General features: G+C 52.6%; 1 protein-coding gene across 1 annotated transcript; it reads left to right on the forward strand.

Moving 5' to 3' along the window:
* Window positions 1-4,758: 4,758 nt before the first annotated feature.
* Window positions 4,759-5,700, forward strand: LOC306663399 (olfactory receptor 2T29-like; the record flags this gene model as incomplete). The annotated part of the gene is made up of 1 exon (XM_079143772.1): window positions 4,759-5,700. The coding sequence occupies one exon, from the start codon at window positions 4,759-4,761 to the stop codon at window positions 5,698-5,700; it is 942 nt and encodes a 313-aa protein (XP_078999898.1).
* Window positions 5,701-21,555: the final 15,855 nt, after the last annotated feature.

A 21,555-nucleotide genomic window follows, 5' to 3' on the forward strand; every position in this document is an offset into this window, starting at 1 on the left:
ACCCACAAGACACCTCCCAAGCTAGGAGGAGGCCCCTGTTCAGGGTGTCTGCTCACTACCCACTAGAGACCACCCAAGCTCCAAGGAGACTGCTGTTTGGGATGTCTGCTCACTACCTGCTAGAGACCTCCAAAACTAGAAGGAGACCGCTATATGGTTTGTCTACTCATCACCTACTTGAGACCTCCCAAGCTAGGAGGAAGCCACTGTTTGGTGTGTCTGTTCACTACCCACTAGTGACCTCCCAATGTAGGGAACCACTGTTCTTGGTGTCTGCTCACTACCCACCAGAGACCTCCCAAGAGAAAGAGATCACTGTTCAGGGTGTCTGCTCACTATCTGCTAAATACCACTCAATCTAGGAATAGACCACTGTTTGGGTGTCTGCTCACTACCTACTATAGACCTAGCAAGCCAGGAGGAGACCACTATTCAGTGTGTTTGCCCACTACCTACTAGAGACCTCTCAAGCCAGAAAGATACTGCTGTTTGGGGTGTCTGCTCACTACCCACTAGAGACCTCCCATGCTAGGAGGAGACTACTTTTTGTGGTGTCTGCTCATTACCCACTAGAGGCCTCCCAAGCTAGGTGGAGACCGCTGTATGGGGTGTCTGCTCACTACCTACTAGAGACCTCACAAGCTAGGAGGAAACCATTGTGTGTGTGTCTGCTCACTACCCACTACAGACCTCCCAAGCTAGGAGACCACTGTTTAGGGTGTCTTCTCACTATCTACTTGGTACCTCCCAAGCTAAGGGTCGGTTGTTCGGTGTGTCTGCTCACTACCCACTAGAGACCTCCCATGCTAGGAGGAGATAACTAGTTGGGGTGTCTGCTCACTACCTAGGGACCTCCAAAGCAGTGTGCTACATGCTACTTGACAGATGAGTGACTGCAGCAGAGAGACCCCCTAACCTGCCACAGATGGAATTGATATCCAGGACAGGGCCTGCTTCTGAGCCAGGCAGCCCAACTCAGTCCCTGTACCATTCTTCACCTGCAGAAGACAGCCCTTTTGTTCCCTCTGCTAAGGCTTCCCTCTCACCCTGTCTGCCACCCTCCTACCCCATCGCCCCTAGGCCACTTGTCCCCATGCTTCTGCTCCATTTCACTCCTGACTGTGTGCCACATCAGGATGATGTTAAAGAGAGAAACAAGCTAGTGGGTAGGGACTTCCTTCAGGGGCCTCTGCTCTCTGTCATCCCCAAAGCCTTTCTGATCATCCTCCTGGACAGAGTTGACGTGGAATTGAGCTTCATTCCACCCCAGGCAAGGGCCAGCAGAACAGCTGGCTTACAGTGTCGCTCCTGCCTAGGAAGTGACCACACCAGAAAAAGGGTCTTCCCTGAAGCCATCAGACCTATTCTTTGTGGAAAGTGTACTAAGATGGTTGAACTGAGATTCACAGGAGGGAGCAGAGCCTGACCAGTGTGAGCCATGTTTCCCTGGGGCTGTGTCCCTGCAGGAAATGGGGACGGACCTGAGGAGGCACATGGGGAGGGGAACTGTGTGATGACACCACGCCTGCTGCTAGACAACAGCCGCTGGGGCCCAGCACCATGCCCCCCAGGGCTTCTGCCCCCAGACATTAATTAACCTGTGCTCCGGGAGCTGCTGATTGCCCCCAGATTCCACAGGGACTGTCTGGAGGGTGGGAGGGGCTTTGAAGAACAGGGCCTGATGGCTCAGGGCTGAGCCAGGCACACAGGGCAGGAATGCAGCTTATGACAGTTCCATTTCCACGCCCTGAATCTACTATTAGGGACTCGCTGCCATCTGCTCTGAGGAGGGACGCTGGTGCCTGGCGGAGGCCATGCAGGGATGAGCTTGGCTGTAGGTCTCACCTGCAGGTGGGTCTGGAGTGGGAAAGGGATGCTCCAGCTGGGACCTGGTGCTCAGTTGAGGTGAGAGATGGCGCAGGAGCATGGGGTGGTGGCCCAGATGTGATGGGGTGGCAGAGGCAAGGGCAGCGTGGCAGGTCTCAGGGGAGGACATCCACAGGAAGGCATGGCACACGGCCTCCTAGTCAGGCTGCCTGGCTCAGATCCAGGCCTGCCTTTGGCACCCACTTGACCTTGGACCGGTTAGGTAACGCTGCTGCTATGGAAAAACCCAGCACACGGCTGGCGGAAGTGATCAGTGAAGGACTCACAGTGGCTGCCGCCCAGTTAGCGCTTAGGTAGGTACAACTGCTTCAACTACTGTCCGCTTTCTATGTGTTGGCACTTCTGCCTCTCCAGAAATTTATTTTAAATTTCATAATTAATTTATTTTTTTTCTTCCTTACATCATGATTTTTATCTGACTGTTCTTCAAAAACTGTTGAAAAAAAATGTAACGCTGCATCACCAGGTTCAAGATAACCAAGCAGAACCAATGGTACAGCCCCAAGTCAAAGGCATGACAACAGGACCTGGCCTCTTGGCAGTGCGGCTCCTGCTCTGACCAGCCCAGGCTTTAGGACCAACCGGCCGTGACGTCTGAGGAAACCCAGGGTAGTGTTTCCACAGATGGCCCTGCACTTTTAACCAGACCCAGGCAGGTACCGCCACAGGTGCTGCTTCCCTAGGTGAGTGCCCCAGACGGCGCCAGTGGGATTTCCAGGACGGCCCAGCGGGCTCCCTGCCGCCCTTGACTCTCCTCCCTCCTCTCCATTCCCTTCCTCAGTGCTGGGGAGCACCGTGTGCCGTCACTGTGTCAGAGCACTGAGACAGGCACAGGAAAGACAGCGGCGCCTCCCAGTGACAGCCACTGCAGTGCCTGTCAGAGCGTCCCCTCCGTGGGGGTCCAGACTCTGTAGATGGCCTGCCCATGTGACAGGCTGTCATTTGGGGCTGCCCACCAGGTACTTAAGAACCCACTGATCCACATCAGTCCGTCCTTAAGATCAAAACTAGCCTTTTTTTATTATCTTAAAACCTGCTGTGAAGGGTGAACGCTAGTGTAGACTCCAGTCTGGTGATGGCACTGAGGTGGCACGAGCCAACCATAACAGTGCTGGGGAAGGCTGCTGAGCAGAGGCTGTGCACTGCGGGAAAGGGGTCTGAAAATCTACCTACCTTCCTCCCATGTTTCTGTGAACTTGAAAATGCTCCCAAAATCACCAAGTCTACCAAGAGTGGTTCCAAAAAGAACTTCTAAATCCCCAGCCCACGTCAGTCCCTGCGTGTCTTGAAAGGGAAGGCATCGTCAAGAGAACTGCCTCACCAGCTCCCTCTCCAGAGGGAGAACCGTCTCATTCAGACCCCAGGGACCAACACCGCAGAGCAAGGATGAGGCTTTGTTGGGCGGGTGCACTGTGCAAGGGGCTGGTGGCACTCAGGACAGCTAGTGGCATCAGTGGGTGTCATGTGGGTATTGAATAGAGAATGCAAAGGACACAGGAGATCAGCCTCTTGAGTCCCCTATTTCATCATTCCAAGAAGGAGGCCAGAACCTGGGCACTGCAACTTCATCTCAGACCAGCCCCACGATTTCAACTAGGATCATGGGGAACAAGTTGACAGCAGGGGTGGTGGAGCAGACCTGCAGTCCAGGAGTCTGGGAGGCTAAGGCAAGAGGATTGCAAGTTTAAAGCCAGCCTCGGCAATTTAGCAAGGCCCTCAGCAACTTAGAGAGACCTTGTCTCAAAATAAAAAATAAAAAGGGCTGGGGATGTGACTCAGGGACAGGGTACCCCTGGGCTCAATCCCTGGTATCAAGAAAAGGAGGAAGAGGGAAGCAGAACATCTTTATGAGTCAATTTCCTCCTAAACTGTGCTGGCCAAAACAACACATCAACAGATCCACATTCAGATTTGGCCACTGAGCAGCCAGCATGCTAGACTCAAACCTGAGCCTAAGATCAGAGCACCTGTTCCATTTTCTATGATTAGATTTGAGGACTAATGTCAGAAACAGTGCTGAGCATGAGGCACTGACCACTGGTTGCTACTGCTCTTACTTTAAGAAGACGTCTCTGGAATGGTCAAAGCGTAAGCACTACGGTTCTCTCACAGAGAGCAATGTGCACACCTCTGTTGCACCCGAGCCACCCAGAGCCATTCTCTTATGTGCAAGGCAGTTGTCAGCTGGGGTCCCTAGACCTCCCAAATCGGAATAAAACTGACACAAATGTGTGCTGCTTGCAGAAGGAAGCTTAGCACCTGTTCAAACTTTCTGTCCACCTCTTGCTGGCCACAGTTTGGGAGGGAGCTGAGAACCTCCAGCCCTGAGCTGCGGCTTGTACCGCTGTGGTTCAGGGTGTGGTTCAGGGCGTGGTTCAGGGCGTGGTTCAGGGCGTGGTTCAGGGCGTGGTTCAGGGCATGGTTCAGGGCACAACAGCTCATCCCACATGTCACCTCTGTGCTGACCCCCTCCACAGGTGCCCCAACAGGAGGCGAGATGCACAGCAGACCCCCCAAAGTTTCAGAATAATGAAAGGCACTTCCATGCCAGCAGCGCACTGATAGTAGCCGTTCCCTCCCTCCCTCCCTCTGGCCTGTTCGGGGGCACCATTCCCAAGTCCACTCAACACTGCCTGAGATTTAAGATGTCCCCGTAGCCTTGGGACCTTACCTTTCATATCCACATGTATCCCCCTCTCAAAAAAGAGCTTTTTCTCTAGAAAGAAAAGAAACCCTCTGGTGCCAGCTGTTGATTTTTTTTTTCTTCCCATTGAAGCTGCTGTTCCAGGGAAGTACATTTGACAAAGTCCTAAGAGCAACGCGCCCTTCGGTGGGGACCCTCTGTCGGCCTCGTCTGGAGCCCTTCCCAGCATGGACGCAGGGAACGACACGGGGACCGGGTTCCTCCTCCTGGGGCCCTTCCCAGGGCTGCGGCACCGCGGCGCCCTGGTCACGTGCGTCCTTCTGGTCTTCGTCCTCGCGGTGGCGGGGAACGCGGCCCTGGCGCTCTTGATCTGGGCGGACGCTCGCCTCCACACGCCCATGTACGTCCTCCTCGGCCAGCTGTCTCTAATCGACCTGGCCTTGATCTCCACCACTGTGCCCAAGATGGCCATCAACTTCTTCTCGGGGAAGAGGGACATCTCCAAAGCGGCCTGCGGGGCTCAGGTTTTCTTCTTCTTTGCCCTCGGTGGCGGCGAGTGTCTGCTTCTGGCCCTCATGTCTTACGACCGCTGCGTGGCCATCCGCAGCCCCCTGCGGTACCCAGCCCTCATGAACCCCCGGGCCTGCCTGCGGATGGCCTCGGCGTGCTGGGGTGGAGGAGCCCTCAATTCCCTGGTCCACACCGTCTACACCATGCATTTCCCCTTCTGCGGCTCCAGGGAAATCCACCACTTCTTCTGCGAGATGCCGGCCATCCTGAAGCTCTCCTGCCAGGACACCTCCCTGTATGAGACGGTGGTGTCTGTCATCTGCATCGTGTTCCTGCTTCTTCCCCTGGGATTCATCGTCTCTTCCTACATCCTCATCTTCCTCACCGTCCTCCGGATGAACTCTGCCGAGGGCAGGAGGAAAGCCCTGGCCACCTGCTCCTCTCACCTGGCTGTGGTCAGCCTCTACTATGGGCCAGCCATGGTCATCTACATGACCCCCCACTCTTCCCACACTGCAGAGCAGGATGAAATACTCTCCATGATCAACACCGTCTTCACACCCCTGCTCAACCCCCTCATCTACAGCCTGCGGAACAAGGAGGTGCTTGCAGCGCTGAGAAAGGTAGTGGGGCAGAGGTGCACTTCAAGGTGGAAATGAACAGCCTCCCCAGCCGCAGATTCGGTGGGCTAAGGGGCCACAAGCCTCGGCTCCGCGCCTGGGGCACCTGTGAGGTGCAGCCCTGTTCCCTCCTCCATCCCATGACCTAAGGTCTCACTTGGCTGAAATGAACAGAATCTGAATGCTTGGACATTACCTAGCCTGGACGCCTGCCAGCTGTTTGACAGTAAGAAGTGTGCTGTGTGACAGTAAGGAGTGCATTTCACTTCTCTGTGCCAGTGAAGACCTGAAACTTGGCCTCAGAGATCATTTCCAGACTTAAAATGTTTCCCAATTCTCTCCTAAGATTTCAGGGGATGTATTAGGCTCCATCCCCAATTCATATTTTTTGAAGTACCTTCTGAAGTTTATCCTTTAAAATTTTTCATCTTAATTTCTCTTTAATAGTAAACATTGAGATTGCACTCAGCCATTATTACATTGCTCTGGGTTTTTGAGGGTGGAACTGCCCACTTTTGGTAGATGTGTAATTCCCAACAAAACTGTCTATGGCCAGTTCATTAATAAAGAAATTACTTAAAAGAAAACAAATTCTGAAGCAACCATCCTGAGAACCAGGGATGAGACTGTGCCCTTGAACACATGCTGCCATAGTCCCGGGAGGTCACAGGAACAGTGTCTCGGTTTTATACAACAGGAAGCAGGTATGGGAACCTGTCTGGGTTTGAAAAGCAGCCACTTATGAGGAAGCAGGGCTGAAAAGAGTCACCAGGCTTGGGAGGGCTGCTTCCAGGTCTGCTGGTCACAGAAGTCGGGGACTGGGGCCTCCAGGTGAGCACAGGCTCCCTGGGAATGCATGTCTTTAGTGGAGGCTCAGGTAGAGACACCTGAGTGCAGCTGGGTGAGCCAGCTGTTCAAACGAAATACACGTGAAAAATGTCACACTCACGGTCTATACCAGAGGAGGCATCCTGTGGACGGTCTAGCTTCCCCATGACCACCCGGACCCCAGGAGCACGTAGACCAGAGGAGGCATCTGTGGACGGTCTAGCTTCCCCATGACCACCCGGACCCCAGGAGCACGTAGACCAGAGGAGGCATCTGTGGACGGTCTAGCTTCCCCATGACCACCCGGACCCCAGGAGCACGTAGACCAGAGGAGGCATCTGTGGACGGTCTAGCTTCCCCATGACCACCTGGACCCAGGAGCACGTAGACCAGAGGAGGCATCTGTGGATGGTCTAGCTTCCCCATGACCACCCAGATCCAGGAACACATAGACCAGAGGAGGCATCTGTGGATGGTCTAGCTTCCCCATGACCACCTGGACCCAGAAGCACGTAGACCAGGGGAGGCATCTGTGGATGGTCTAGCTTCCCCATGACCACCCAGATCCCGGGAGCACATAGACCAGAGGAGGCATCTGTGGACGGTCTAGCTTCCCCATGACCACCCAGACCCAGGAACTCGTAGACCAGAGGAGACATCCTGTGGACGGTCTAGCTTCCCCATGACCACCCAGACCCCAGGAGCACGTAGACCAGAGGAGGCATCTGTGGATGGTCTAGCTTCCCCAGGAGCACGCTGAGTGCTGGTTCTCGGTTCCATCCACGCTCCCAGCATCTCCATAGGGATGATTCCTGGGCTCCTCCCTCCTCATTGTCACCACTGCCACCCAGCTACATCCCTTAGTGGCTTAGAGATGGCCCAGTTAGCCTCTATGGGACTCTTTGATGACACAGGTTAATTATGACATCTTTTGGTACCACTCTCAATTCTAAAATTTTATGTTATTCACTAGTGAAATTATGGAAAGCAAATTGCAAATAAAAACACCTGAAACAGCATGCCCGTCAGGAAGACTGATGCCCAGGACTTTCTGGCAGACACTAGCGGGCTCCTTGACCTTGGCTGCCCATGGCATCAAGCCATGCTCATGCCCCAGGTGTGAGCACAGACTGACCCCAGGAGCAACGCGACTCCCGGGAGGGATCTTCCCTGTGCACTACTTCATTCGTTCTCCAACATTACGCAGTGGAACCACCTTCCCTGAGTCACAGAGTTGTTCAGTGACCTGCCCTGGGCCACACCTGGTTCTGAAGGCAGGTTCCTGTCTAACTTCAGGGACATTTTACCAGGACTGTAACACTGAATCTGTAAAACCAGAGTGGGGTTGAGTCTTCACAATGGTGGCAGTGGGTGGCAGAGAAGGGAGGGAGGGACCTCTCCAGTGCTGAACCCCTTCAGCGCCCTCCTTATACCGCAGGGTGCAGGGCCGATGGGGAAGGGAGACTCCCTCAGCAGGGCCCTGCCTGGTTTTCCAGCAAGGGTGAGGAGGAGGGGCTTGTGCATGCTGACCTGCGGTTACAAGGACAGAGATGGCTCTGCTGGCGACTGCACAGCCCCCTGAGCCACAGCAACACCTTCCACAGCCAGAGGCCACTGGGCTAGAGCCTCAAGGCCTTGGTGCATGCCATAACTCACTCAGCAAGTGACGCACACTGGACAGTGAGATTCTTCTCCTCTAGACCCTGGCCATGCAAAAAGGATAACCAGAGCTGGCAGATTACTCCAGGAAGGGCTAGGGCCATGCTGAATGCTTTTCAGTTTGTGAAAAGCCAGCATGAGAACCCAGGCTGCAGAGGTCAGGGAAGTGGTGGCTAAGCACGTATCACGAGGACAGGCGCCCGTCCCACCTCCTCTGAGGCGTGGCGACAGAGCCTCACTCAGCCTAAGCTCCACACCAAGATTGAACCAGACAAAACAGCTAGCTTGAACTCAGTTCTCTAATGATCTTCTTTTCCGTTTTTAATCTTTGTTTAATTGATTTCTGCAAACCAGAAAATCATGGTGTTGTAAATTGGGAGAAAATGGGATTCTCAGCAGCACTCGCCCCTACCCCAACTCTGCACAGCTGAGTATTTAATGGAAGAACATGAGGACAAGGGGATACTTCTGTGAACTGAGTGACTTACAGGGTGACCTTCAAACCAGGTCACCTTCTAAAAGAGCAACCACATGCAACATGGCAGAAGGGTGTCATCACAGAAAGACTCCGCTGTAATGGTTGTGCATGCTTCTCTTCAAAATATCTAACATTGTTCAACAAAAAATCGACCCATAAATGTACTTAAGACATGCCTGATTCCTGTATCCAATTAAAAACTAATCCAACTTTGGATTTTGATGACGGCTCTAATTCACGAATCTAAATATGCTGAGAGAGCTAAAGGAAACCACGGATGAAGAGGTAAAGAGAAACTACATGTGTCATTAAAGAGACCAAAGTCAGGGCTGGGGAGGTGGCTCAGCTGGTAGAGCGCCTGCCTCGTAAGCACAAGGCCCTGGGTTCAATCCCCAGCACTGCACAAAAAAAAAACGAGAGAGAGAGAGAGAGACCAAAATTACAGAAGGAAACCAAATTGTATTTCTGCAGCTGAAAAGTACAATAGTCAAACAAAAAACTAACCAGAAGGACTTAATGGCACATTGAGGAGACTGAAGAAAGAATGAGCCAATATTTGAAATTATATAAAACCATTGAAATTATCCAGGAAAATTAAAAGGTACCCATTATGAGGGGCAGAGAGGAAAAAAAGAATAAAATAATGTGCACAGACCTGTTTACCTGTAGGGCACTTCCAAGAAGATTGATGTGCTCAGTACAGGAGTGTTGACTTGAAGCAAGAAGTGGATCACCATGGTGTGCACCTGCAATTTCACGACTCCAGAGGCTGAGGCAAGAGGATTGCAAGTTCACGGCCAGTCTGGGAAACTCAAAGAGACCCTGTCTCATACAAAAATTTAGTAAGGGCCTGGGGGTGCAGCTCAGTGGTAGAACACCCCTGAGGTCAATCCCAAGAACAAAACAAAAAAATCCCAATCACAAAACAAGGGGTGGGGTGAAAATCACTCATGGGGCATTCATAATAAAATTAGCAGAATTCCCAGCAGACGCCACAGAGGTCAAGGCAGTGGGATGGCACGTTAAAAATACTAAAAGAAAAAATTTAGCCAAGGACTTTGTATCCTCTCATACTCTTCTTCAGGAATGAAAAGGAAATTGAGACATTTCCCTGAAATGAAAGGACACTGGACAGCAACCCAAAGCCATGTGAGGAGACAGACACTGTCAAAAGTAACCACAGAGGTAAGTATAAAAATCAGTACTTCTGTGACTCCCCTTTTATCGTGTGTGATTGAAAAGGCAGATGCATAAAACAATAATTCCACGTCTACACAAATCAGAACATCATCTACAAAAGTTCGTGGCAAGAGCAACATGGAGGAGAGGGGAGGAGATAGGAACAGCGTTTCCAAGCTATTTAAACTGAATCGGTAGGATTCAATGTGGGTTGCTGTGAGTTCAGGAATCAGTTGTGATCCTCAAACTGACCACTTAAAACCACTTAGAAACTAACTAGAAAACATTCAGAAAGAGAGAGAGGAAAGGAATGGAGACAGCACACGGCCACACATCAACCAAACACAAAAAGGGAAGTAGAGGACGTACGCCCACAAAACACCAAGACAGCCTAAACGATCCTGGAAAATGACAAAGTGGTGGGACTACTTGATTTTATGAGTCCTGACCAAATGTACTCAGATGGTATGGACCAAAACAAATAGTCCCCATTCAGTGACAGGCAAATGAGCTGATCAGACAGTTCTCAAAGGAAGAACTACAAATGGCCAATGAATACATGAAAAAATGCTCCAGATCTTTAGCCATCTGGGAAATGTAAATCAAAGCTACACTGAGATTCCCCCTCACCCCAGTCAGAATGACTGTTATAAAAAAAATTAAAATAACAAATGCTGGTGAGGATGTGGAGAAAAAGGAGCGTATACACTCTGCTGGTGGGACTCTCAACTGGTACAGTCACTATGGACACAGTACAGAGTTTCCTCAAAAAACTGAAAACAGAACTACCATACAATCCAGCTATACCACTCCTGAGGATATACCTGAAAGAAATGAAATCAGCAGCACTACTCACAGTAGCCAAGTTATGGAACCAGGTTAGGTGCCCATTGACAGGCGGATGAATGAGGAAAATGTGGTGAATATACACTATGGAGTATTAGCCATTAAGAAGAATCAAATCATGTGCAGGAAAATGAATGGAACCGGAGGTCCTCGTGGTAACTTTGACACGTGTTTTATTCTGATATGTGGAAACAACAAACAAAAGAAAGTTGAAAGCAGAGAGGGACCAGCAGGGAAAGGGGAGGGGGTGGAGAGGATGGGGCGAGGGGTGGAGAGGGGAGGGAAAGAAAGGAAGTAAGGAGGGTGGGTCCAATTAACCTTGGTACGTGCATACGGATATGTCCCACTGAAATCCATTATTCTGTACAACCAATGCAGTTAATATTCATGATAAAAAGGCAGAGGATAGACAGACCAGCGGAAGAGAGCTGAGAGCTGAGAGAGCCAGGGAGGAAACTTCACCCTACAGCCACTGAATCTGGCATACAATTTCCACAGCGTGCCAAGATCAGTCCAGGGGGAGAGAGCCATTTCTGCAAACAAACGGTGCTGGGAAACTTTATCCACAATCCAAAAATCAAAATCGGACTTTACACTATGTACAAAATTTAGTTCAAAAAGTTAAAGACTGAGAAGAGTAAAAACTATAAAACTCTTTAAATACAAGGGAAAGCTTTGTACATTGACTTTGATGATGATTTCGTAACTGTGACACCAAAATCACAAGTAACAAAAGAAAAAGGAGATCAGTTGAACTTTGTTAAGATTAAGAAGTTTTGTCCACCAAAGAACACGATCAACAGTGAGAAGGCTCTGTGGAATGGGAGATAACAAGCCCTGTACCTGATAAGAGATTGATGTTGCTGGCGCACCTGGGACCCAGCTACTCCGGAGGCTGAAGCAGGAGGATTTCCAGCTCAAGGCCAGCCTGGGCAACTAAGTGAGACCCTGTCTAAAAGAAAGAGAAGAAAAACCACAGTGAGACTCCATTTCACACCTGCTAAGATGACCTTAATTTTTTTAAATGGAAAATGTGTGTTTAGAAGTTCACCTGGGGCTGGTGAGACGTGGCGTGAGCCTCGTGGGAAGCAGGTTGGCAGAGCCTCAGTTACACTCAGGGCAGGAGCAAGATGGCAATGGGTTTCTCAGCGCTCATCCCCTCAGAGAAGCATGAACTCGAATCACTATCCACACGCAAAGGTCTGGGTAGCATCAGGGAAGCAAATCAAACCACGTGGGTAGGCCCTCCCGCGTCAGAATGGCCAGCATCAAAAGATGAAGTGTGCAGGACAGGAGGGTGAAAGGGGGACCCTTGAACACTATTGGTGGGACTGTAAATCAGCACAGCCAGGATAATGCAATCACGTGTGCCTCCTCAACAGACTACAAGTAGAATTTCCCATTGATGGTAGTCACCCCAAAAAAGAAGGATATTTAAATCAGCACGGCAAAGAGATACCTATGCCTTCACATCCATTGCCAAGCAATTCACGATAGCCAAGAGAAGGAATCACCTAAGTGCCCATCAACCGATGAACGGACAAAGAAAAAGTGGTTCCACACAGATGGAACACCATTCGGAGTTGTATAAGTAAGGAGTTTTGCCATCAGCGACAGCAGAGGTAGAGGGGAAAACATCATGGTAGGAAAATAGACCACACGTAGAAAGACAGAGGCCACATGTTCCCACTGACAAGTGTGCCTGGAAACAAACCCACAAAGCAGAGAGCAGAAGGGTGGGCCAGAAGGGAGGGACCTGGCGCCTGCAGCTCAGAGTCCCAGCTAGGAGGACAGGGGCTGCTGCTCCGTCCTTTGAGATGCTCGGGCGGTGGGGGGATGGAGGGAATGATGATACGTACACTCACTGGGACTCAGATGTGTGATAGCATGTGAGGTGATGGGTATGCTCATTAGCGTATTTTAATTATTCCACCTGGGAGTGTTCTGCATGATAGTGTTCATGAGTCGCAGCATCCTTTTGTACCACATGGTAGACATAACTATAACTCATTGATTTATAATGAAAAGTACAATTTTTAAATCAAAGACAGATTTTACACGTGCCAAGAGTATGGGATATTCGGGTTGTTAAGGAGGCTCACCAAAGAGGAAAGAGAGACACAGTGTAAGTATGTTCTGGCCAACAGGAGGCGCACCCTGCCCCCAGAGACGGACTGCCTGAGGACGGGACCCTCTGAGGACAAGACAGGCATGTGCTGGCCGAGGAGGAGCAGAGGTATTTGGGGAGAGATGGCTTCATTGCCCACTGGCAGAGCCAACATGCGCAGGCTAATTGTGGGAAGCCCAAGGGGCCCAGAGCGCTCCCTGGGTCCCCAGCCCCTGAGAACCCTGTTTGTCAGCGGTGCTGATTACCCAGAACTCTCTCTGCATGCCCGGGGACTCCCTGCCTTCCAGAGCCACCCACCAGGCGAGTTCCGGGGTGAGAGGGAACACAGGCCAAGGGCCTCCAGCCCCCAAGACAGCCGGAACCACCCACGGAAGTGGCTTGCCCTCCTGGGGCTTCAGTCTCTCACCATCAGCTTGAGTCTGGAGAATGGCTTCATACAAATAAACGAAGATTATTATTTCTGCTGTCACCCAGGCAGGGGAATGTGGAAATCAGTCCAGAGCTCCACCCAGGCAGGGGAGTCTGGAAATCAGTCAGACGTGTTTTCTGGTAGCTTGCAGCACAGTTAAGTCCAACTCAACAGCCTGATAGCTTGAACTTTACTAAGAATTGATTGACTGGACAAAACCAACTTAGACTACTACATTTATTATTATAAAGGAAGAGTAAGTTTTTGGTAGTAAGAGGAGGAGGAGTTCTCTTCACGCACCCTCTCCAGACCCCAACTTCTCCTGTCGCTCTCCAACATGTATCAACAGTTCTCTGACTGTTGATCCCGCGCATCCGCGCATCCCGCACTGGGAGGCTCTTGTGCTCACCTGGCCTCCTGGGCTGGTGATGGTCCTTTGCGGTCTCAGTTGGGTCCATTCACTCTCACAACCTCTGGTCAGCCTGGGCAGACAAGACCGGGACCAGCATCGGATCCTGGCTCCCAGCAGTGGGCACGCACACGTGGCCAGCCCTGCCTTTGCAGGCCCGTTTCCCCACTTCCTTCACACTTGATGATTGTGGCAGTTGCCTGAGTCAGTTTTAGTTTCACAGTTAAGTTCTTCCGTGGCACAATTTGGTTATGCCACTCGCTGGTTATTTGTGCTATGCCCTAAAGCCACACTGGTTCCATTTTTGCACTGTTGGGTTTCTGGACCTAGGTTGACCACCTTGCACTAATCACCACTAATTCCTCTTCCACAGACAACAGTGGAACAGTCTTGTGTGATCCTTGTATTTTCGTGCACACTGAATCCTTTCTGCTAATGTAGCATGTTAGCACCAGCATTACAAGCCTTTCATGCACTTGTTAGTATTATTCTGGATAACAATTGTGACAAGAGCTGCCCTTGCCAGGGCTGTCACCGAGCTAGGATCTTTATGGTGCCACAGCAAGCACACGAAGGAGGCCGGATCTAAGTGACACCGCCTCCTCCGTGAGCTGTGTGCACACCTCATGTCAACACACACCTGCTTGTCGGACATGCAGCTGCCTGAAGAGCCAAACTGCAGTCAAGAGACACTGGACGCCGGACACACCTTAGCATCCGCCTGGCACTACTCAGAGCTGTGCAGTCATTTGACGGCTTATATAGCAGTCAGGCACCTTCTGCTGAGAAACAGGCCAGAGTCAGAGTTGTCAGCAAGGAAGTCCAATCCAAGGTGTCAGTTTACTGGGCCTGCGAAGACCTGCCCACTGGACAGGCATGCTGTGGGCACCTGTGCCTGCTGACCACAAGCCCCAAGGGCAAACCCAGGGCTGCTGGAGTGCCTGCTGGCTGCCTCCTACATCAACCAGGAGGGCCTGTTGGGACCTAGCCTGGGCTCACTTACCAGACCTGCCATTTGCCAGCAGATGACCTTGGGCACTAGCTAGTTAACACTAGTTAACACTAGTTAACACTAGTTATTCCGTGTTTACAGTGATGATCTGTGTCCCTTTCAGAGGGCTGTGTTCCTGAGGTAATGTGCTGCATGCCTGGCACAAAGGAGGAGATGAGGGAATGTCAGCCTGCTTCCCATCCTAGACGCTTCCCAGCTGAGGAGAACACATTAGAACACACTGGAAGCAAGCGGGGACAGGAAGGAGGCAGCGGGAAGGAAGGACCTCCGCTAATTGCCAGCTGGAGGGCAATTTGGCTGTGTCGATCTGTGAACGTACCTACCCCAGCCTGCCCCAGGTGCCTTGGGAATACAGACAACCCTTTGCCACAACTGCTCTGGGCCCCGGTTCCCTGAGGGCACGTCGTCACAGCTGAGGAGTCCCAGCCTGTGTTCACAGAGGAGCCTGGACTCTCTGGAGACCAGGAGCTTTGTCTCCAACTTGGACACTCGCTCTCTTAGAACACACTGAAATCTACGTGTGTCTCCCTCCTGAGTCACTTCGTCCCCTCACAGAAAACCCTGGGACACCCGTGGCAGCCAGCAAGGAGGAAAGCACTGGCTGTTGGGTTTGTGGGGCTCACCATTCAGGCTACAGGGTTCCGGCACCTGCACAGGTGAGGCCCCCCAGTCCCCAACTGTAAGGACTCCTGAAGAACAGAGCCAAGTCTCCCTCCAGCAGCTGTTCTGACACAGCAAGTTCGCTTCCCAGATGCCCTTCTCCCTCTACACCTCCTTGCCTGTCCTTAACACTGGGTCTTGCTCCAGCATTTAGCCGGGGGAGGGGCGGAGCTGGGACTGGGCTTCGTTTCCCTCCGCCTGCTTTTTCCTTTGGGTACATATGCAGCATCTGTAGATGTTCACACCTGGGGTTGACTGGATCAGCGTCCAGGAAGCATGTGGCCTGGGTTAAAGCAGATCTCCTAATGGGCGTTTTTTAAGGAAGCTATTTGAATCCGACTGTCACTTAGACTAGTCACCACCACCTCTGGAGAGCAGCGGGAATGCTATCCAGACAGGCACAGGCTGTGGCCAGAAAGAGTCAGTGGCCACTCGGCCACTCTGGGTCCTGGCTTCCTGCTGTTCTGTAAGAGGCACACCGGGCACAGTGCTGGGGCACAGGGCTGGTGGGTGGGGCAGGGCCACCTGAGTGCCCAGAGATGGCAGAGCTGAGAAGCCCCTGCTGCGGCAGACTGGAGCAGGAGGTGCCTGCCCGTCCTTCCCAGGCCTGTGTCAACTGGTGACAAAACAGCTCCCCAGTCACTCACTCTCGCTGCGTCCTTGGTGCCAAGCCCTGATTTCAGCCATGTTTGCAGAACAGCAAAGCAAGCCAGCAGAGCCGTGGAGATTCTGTCCCTAAGCCAGGCGTCTGCCCGACAGGGCAGCAGTGACCCCTGGCACTGCCATTCCTCAAGACCGAGCTTACCTCAACACCCGTGCATCACAAAGCAGCACCACCTGCCAGACTCGGAGCACGCCCCACACCTCTGACGCCACCTCAGCCAGGCTGGCTGCAGCCTGAGGTTGTGTGGATGCTGGCGATGAGATGAATTTTCACTCCTTCGAAAGCTTCCCCTTCCTTCCGTCCACTGAGCTTCAGCCTTGACTTTTCTTCTGCGATTACTGGTGACACATCCATCCTCCCAGCCTCGCATGTCCTTGCCCGGCCCCCAGGGTGTGCCCAGCTGACCTAGCTGGCTCACAGGTGGGGGTGGCCTCACCGTCTGAGAGCCAGCGGCCCTTTGGGACAGACCAAATTCACCACGGCAAGTGGGTCAGGAGCAGCTGTGCCCAACCCTAGTACCAGGCACTTTTGAGGCTGGTTGATTTTTGCTGTGAGGGTTATTCCGGCCTCTTCCCTCCTGATGCCCTTAGCAGTCCCTCTCCTCATCAGGACAACCAGACTCTGAATAACATCCCCAGTGGGGTGAAATTGCCCCAGCTGAGAGCCCAGGACGGAGCAGGGCTTGTCAGAGTAGACTTGGGGCCCACTGAGTCTCTGATTTGGGGAATGCAGGGCAGAGAGTAAGAGTTTCCCCTCTGCACAAGTGACAGACGCTACTGGCCCAGAGTCCACGCTCGGGTCTGAGGAGCCCGGGGACACCAGCAGCTGACGTGTCGGTCCTCAGTCTCTGAAATCCCCAGCTCAGTGGGGCCCAGACTTTCTGCACAATCACTCACTTGGGAATCTTGCAGACCTTCCAAAGACCAAGGGAATTCCCAGAGCGAGCAAAACCCATGCCTGGGAGTGCACATGCGAGTCCGTGTGCCCTGAGCTCCTCAGATTGCTTCAACTGGCACACGGGTCTGGCACTGCTGCTCTGGACCCCCCACCTCATCCGCGACTTGAGGGCCTAAGCAGTTGTCATCTTGGCAAATTGTCACGTCAGCCTCAGTTGCACAGCTAGATCCTGAGTGCCAATAGGCCTGTGTTCCCCAGCCCCTGGGGCTGGGAAACTGGCAGGTTCAATGGCAAGCGCCCTTCGGCCCCACCATTCCGAAGTGGGAAGGAGCAGATGACAGGGGCAGCTCACTCTGGTTGCAGTAAAGAAAAGAAGGGGCTCTCAGGACACGAGAAGCCCCTGGGGTGTGCTCCGTGAAGGACAGTCACGCCTCAGCTCTCGTGGCCCTGTGCATGGCCCTCCAAGGGAACCGCCCTGGCTTCTGAGCCGTGGCCTGGGGCTCAGGAAGGACAAGGGAGGAGAGCCAGCATGAGAGCCAGAGTCCTGATGGAGCCTGTGGGCTGGGGCCGTGTGAGGTGAGTGGGGAGCACCCGGGAGGGGAGCGGGCGGGGGAGGGCGAGACGCACCCCAGGCCGGCAGCCCCGACCCTGGAGATGCCATGGCTCTCCAGCATGTAGCATCTAACAGTCTAAAGTTATTTTAACATGGCCCCTTACATAAGTGAGAATGTCTTAAGTTGTGAAAGTCCAGGTTTTGCTCTGTATGAGAGCAAGAGAGGAAAAGAAAGGGAGGAGGAATCAAGCAGACTGTGGAGGAATAAGCCACAGGGCTGTGGGACCTTGGCCAGCTTTCATTGCCCCAGTATACCAGGTATGACCTAGGCTGCTGCAAGGCAGGAAGAGAAGAATGGGTTCTTCTCTGAAACCGCATGAAAGAATTACCCTAAGGAATTATTCTGAGACATACCACACATACACACACACACAGGTACACACCACACAGGCACATACACACCACCAACACTTCAGCACATCTGTGCTAAGAACCTGTCACAAAAGGAAAAACCAACAGTGCCAGGACCTTCCAGAAGGCAGGCGTGCACGCACAGCCCTGCAGAGGGGCTGCCAAGTTCAGATGGAGGTGATGAGGCCGCAGTGCTTCTGTGAACAAGTGTGCATTTCTTTCATCCATTCACCACACACGCACCTGAGTCCACCAGCACTGACTGAGAACCACCATGCCTAGTCCCACGTAATCTGCAGTCCACATAAGGAGGTCCACTGTGCAGCAGGGAACCCGTCCGATCACAAACCACCCCACTGTTTCAGAAGACAAGGCAAGTGGAGGGAAACCTCAAGAGGAGGGACTGGGCACTCTTGGCCGGTAAGTGCAAGCATCAACTGTGTGATTCTTTTGCAAAACTATTTCACAAAACCATCTTGCTTAAGAGAAAGGAAGAGCGCTGACGTTTGTTGTGTGTCTTCTATGGGAAAGTGCAAGCTCCCAGTTTTATTCACCCCTCACGATAACCCTGTGAAACAGGCATGATGATCCCGTTTTAGAGAGATAAGCAGAGCCCTGAGGTCATGAAAGTCCTGATGTCATCAGCAGCTGGTACCCAAGTGGCTCATTCCTCCCGCAGACTCTCTCCCAGGCACTCCCCACGGATAAACCACTGAATGCTCTCAACGGTGTTTGAGATGAGGACCTGAGTAGGCCGCCCAAGCCACAGGGCAGGGGTACAGCTCAGGCTGAACCCAGGCAGCCTGACTGCAGACCGCACCCTGGGTCACAGAGCTGTAACTCGGTAAACCAGCAAAGGACGCTCAACCAACCAGGATTTTAATCATGTGAGCTATTAATCATGTGTGCTCTTATTTTCCCTGGTGCAGGGGGAGGCAAGGGAGAGGATGGTAACTAACGTGGGGCAGGGGGGCTCCACTGCAGAGGTTCTCTCCGGGAGGAACCTGCAGGTGACGTCGCTGGGAAGGAAGGGCTGTTGCTGCCACCTAGAGGGCAGAGCCCAGGATGCTGCTGAATATTCTGCAATGCACAGGGCAAGGAGCTAGCCAGACCCAGGCGCTCCTCAGGCTGAGGTCCAGGAAGGCTGCTCCAGAATCGTTATGCGGACTTCAGAGGTGGCCTGCAAGGTCCAGAGCTGCTGGTCAAGGTTCAGAGCTCATGCTGTGACCCACAAGACAGGGATGTGAACAGGTCCTGCCAGGTGTTAAGTCCAGTGGTTCTGAGACATTAAAGATAGAAAACAAGACATGCCTAAAACAGGGTCAACGAGAGAAAATTCTCTTTAGGGGAACTTTCTAAATGTACCTGATCATTTTTATTCTGGTCGGGTAAGGCACCGCTTGGAAAGGTGACTTGTGATTCAGTCCCCAGGAGGAGCGCGCATGTCACCAGAGGCAGCAGGGCTGATCCTTCGGGAGGCAGAGTGCAGAGACAGCATAGGCGAAGCCCTTCGTGGGTATTTTGTGGGATGCAACAGGCGAGGCGGGGCTAGCAACTGCACGAGCCTTGCCTTGGACTTGCTGGCGCTCTGGGATACGGGGTGGTCTCTAGTTGCCCAGCACCTGGTCCTGGGCTATCTAGGACAGGAGAGTGGTCAGACTGTAAGAGACTGATACAGGAAGGTGGCTAGGGACATGGACTCCAGTTGCACGGCCTGCATATCAAAAGCAGCTGGTGGACGAGTTGTTGGCCATGTCCAGGAATCAACCAACCCTGACAGATGCAGGCTCCACATTCTCAAGGCTCTAAGATGCACCACGAAATACAGAAAATGGAAGCAGTATGTCAGGTCTTCCCTGGGAGCCTTGTGTGGAGCATGTGGGTTTAACAGCGGTAACTCTGACTCTGGGATCCTGGGATAATCAAGCTCTGAGCTTGCTTGGGTCAGGTCTGAGATCTGTGCACCAAGCACCAGCAGCCCAGGCATGGCGAGGTTCAAGGCTGTAGAGAAGAGGGGCCTCCTGCTATAGCGGGAAGAGCAGAAGGCCACTGGGGACAACAGCTCCCTGCAGTGGCTCCCAACTCTCCAATTGTGGGTGCAGGCAGGTCCTGGCCTCAGCATTAAGATGAGTGAGTGGTCTGGTTGGTGGTCCCCACTCAGACACCCACCAGAGCAGGCAGGAAGCCCAGCCTCAGGGATCTGATTCTCCCGCGGACCCCAGGACTCTGCTGGCAATGTCAACAGGCACACAGGATTCAGACTGCTCTCCATCACATCCCCACTGTTCCGCCAAGACACTGTGCTTGCTCCCTCCAGCTGGTCCACCAGTTCTGTTCCTTCACAGAACTCAGCAGCTGGCTCACTGCCCCTCCACCCCTCTGTCACGTGGTCTGCTGTAGACCCAAGCCAGAACTCCAGCATCCCTGGGGCTCGGATGCTGGGACCAGGGTTCCCATCTGCACCACGGCCTGGGGCTTTGCCTAGGAGCAGTTGTTCACCAGCTCTCTATGGCCTAACCTTCAGGCAGAGGGAGCCTCTGGTCTGATTTCCCCTCCTGCCAGCCTCCTAAGATTCCTCTAGGTGGTCTTACCATGAGAGCTGGGCTTGGTGTTCCTTGAGGTGTGGCCCCACCTGAATGGAGGCAACTAGAGAAAGGAGGACTCTAGGCTCCTGATCCCTCCCCAGGGAAGCCATCCAGCCTGGTTTGCCTACTCCTGACATGGAGTCCACAGATTCATATTTATAGTGAGACCTGATCTTTATTTAAAAGTTTTAAGGGCTCTTCTTACAAAGATAACACTCAGTTGTCATGAATCTATTGAAACAAGGAGAGAGCACAATACAAGGATGAGAACACACTACCAAAAGCCTACATAAAAAAGTCACCGCACCCAAGCACAGAAGTGCCACTCTGGGACTCCTGGGGGACAAGACAGCAAGAGGCCTTGGCAATGCAGAGCTCTGCAGCTGTGGAGACCACCTTCTCGTCAGACACGGGCGCACAGCTGTATCTAAGGGAAACGTATCCCAAGGATCCCCACGTAAACAAGGGTTTTCAACCATAAAACTTGCATATTTGTGGGTATAATCTTCGCATTAGTCATAAGCAAAAATCTTTAAAATCTTTTTCCATGTGCGTTTGCTTATCAGTTTATTCAGGATTGAAAATATTAACTATGCATATTTTGTGAACCATGGGGCAATGCAACGTACTGTCCCTCTCCCAACTCTCGAGATGGAAACCTGGACCACGGGTTTCCAGCCTTTCCTCTTTCCCAGCATGCTCATGGGAGCTAGTTTCCCTCTGAACACTGCTCTGGCTGCGTGCCATGCCTTTTGTAACCATTTTTCCTTGTGAAGGAGTGTCGGCCTTCACAGATTCCCAAGAACCTATGGACACCTTCTGCTGCCCCTGGGCGTGCCGTGTAGTCCTGCTGCCTTTACCTCCCCTCTCCTCTCTGTCTCTCTCTCTCCCCCTCTGAGTGAACGCTGTCTCTGAGCCCTCCTGAGCTGCTTCCCTTCCCTCCCCACAGTGAGGCGCAGCAGGAGGCGGCAGAGGGCCCTGGGCCACTCCTCCCCTCTCTCCTCTCTCTGTCTCTCTCTCTCTCTCTGCCCCTCTGAGTGAACGCTGTCTCTGAGCCCTCGTGAGCTGCTTCCCTTCCCTCCCCACAGTGAGGCGCAGCAGGAGGCAGGCAGAGGGCCCTGGAACCACTCCTCTGCCACTGGCTTCATCCTCACCAGCCTTTTTAATGACAGCCGA

This window comes from Sciurus vulgaris (genome assembly GCF_902686455.1).
Source record: "Sciurus vulgaris genome assembly, chromosome: 6".
Lineage (NCBI taxonomy): Eukaryota > Metazoa > Chordata > Mammalia > Rodentia > Sciuridae > Sciurus > Sciurus vulgaris.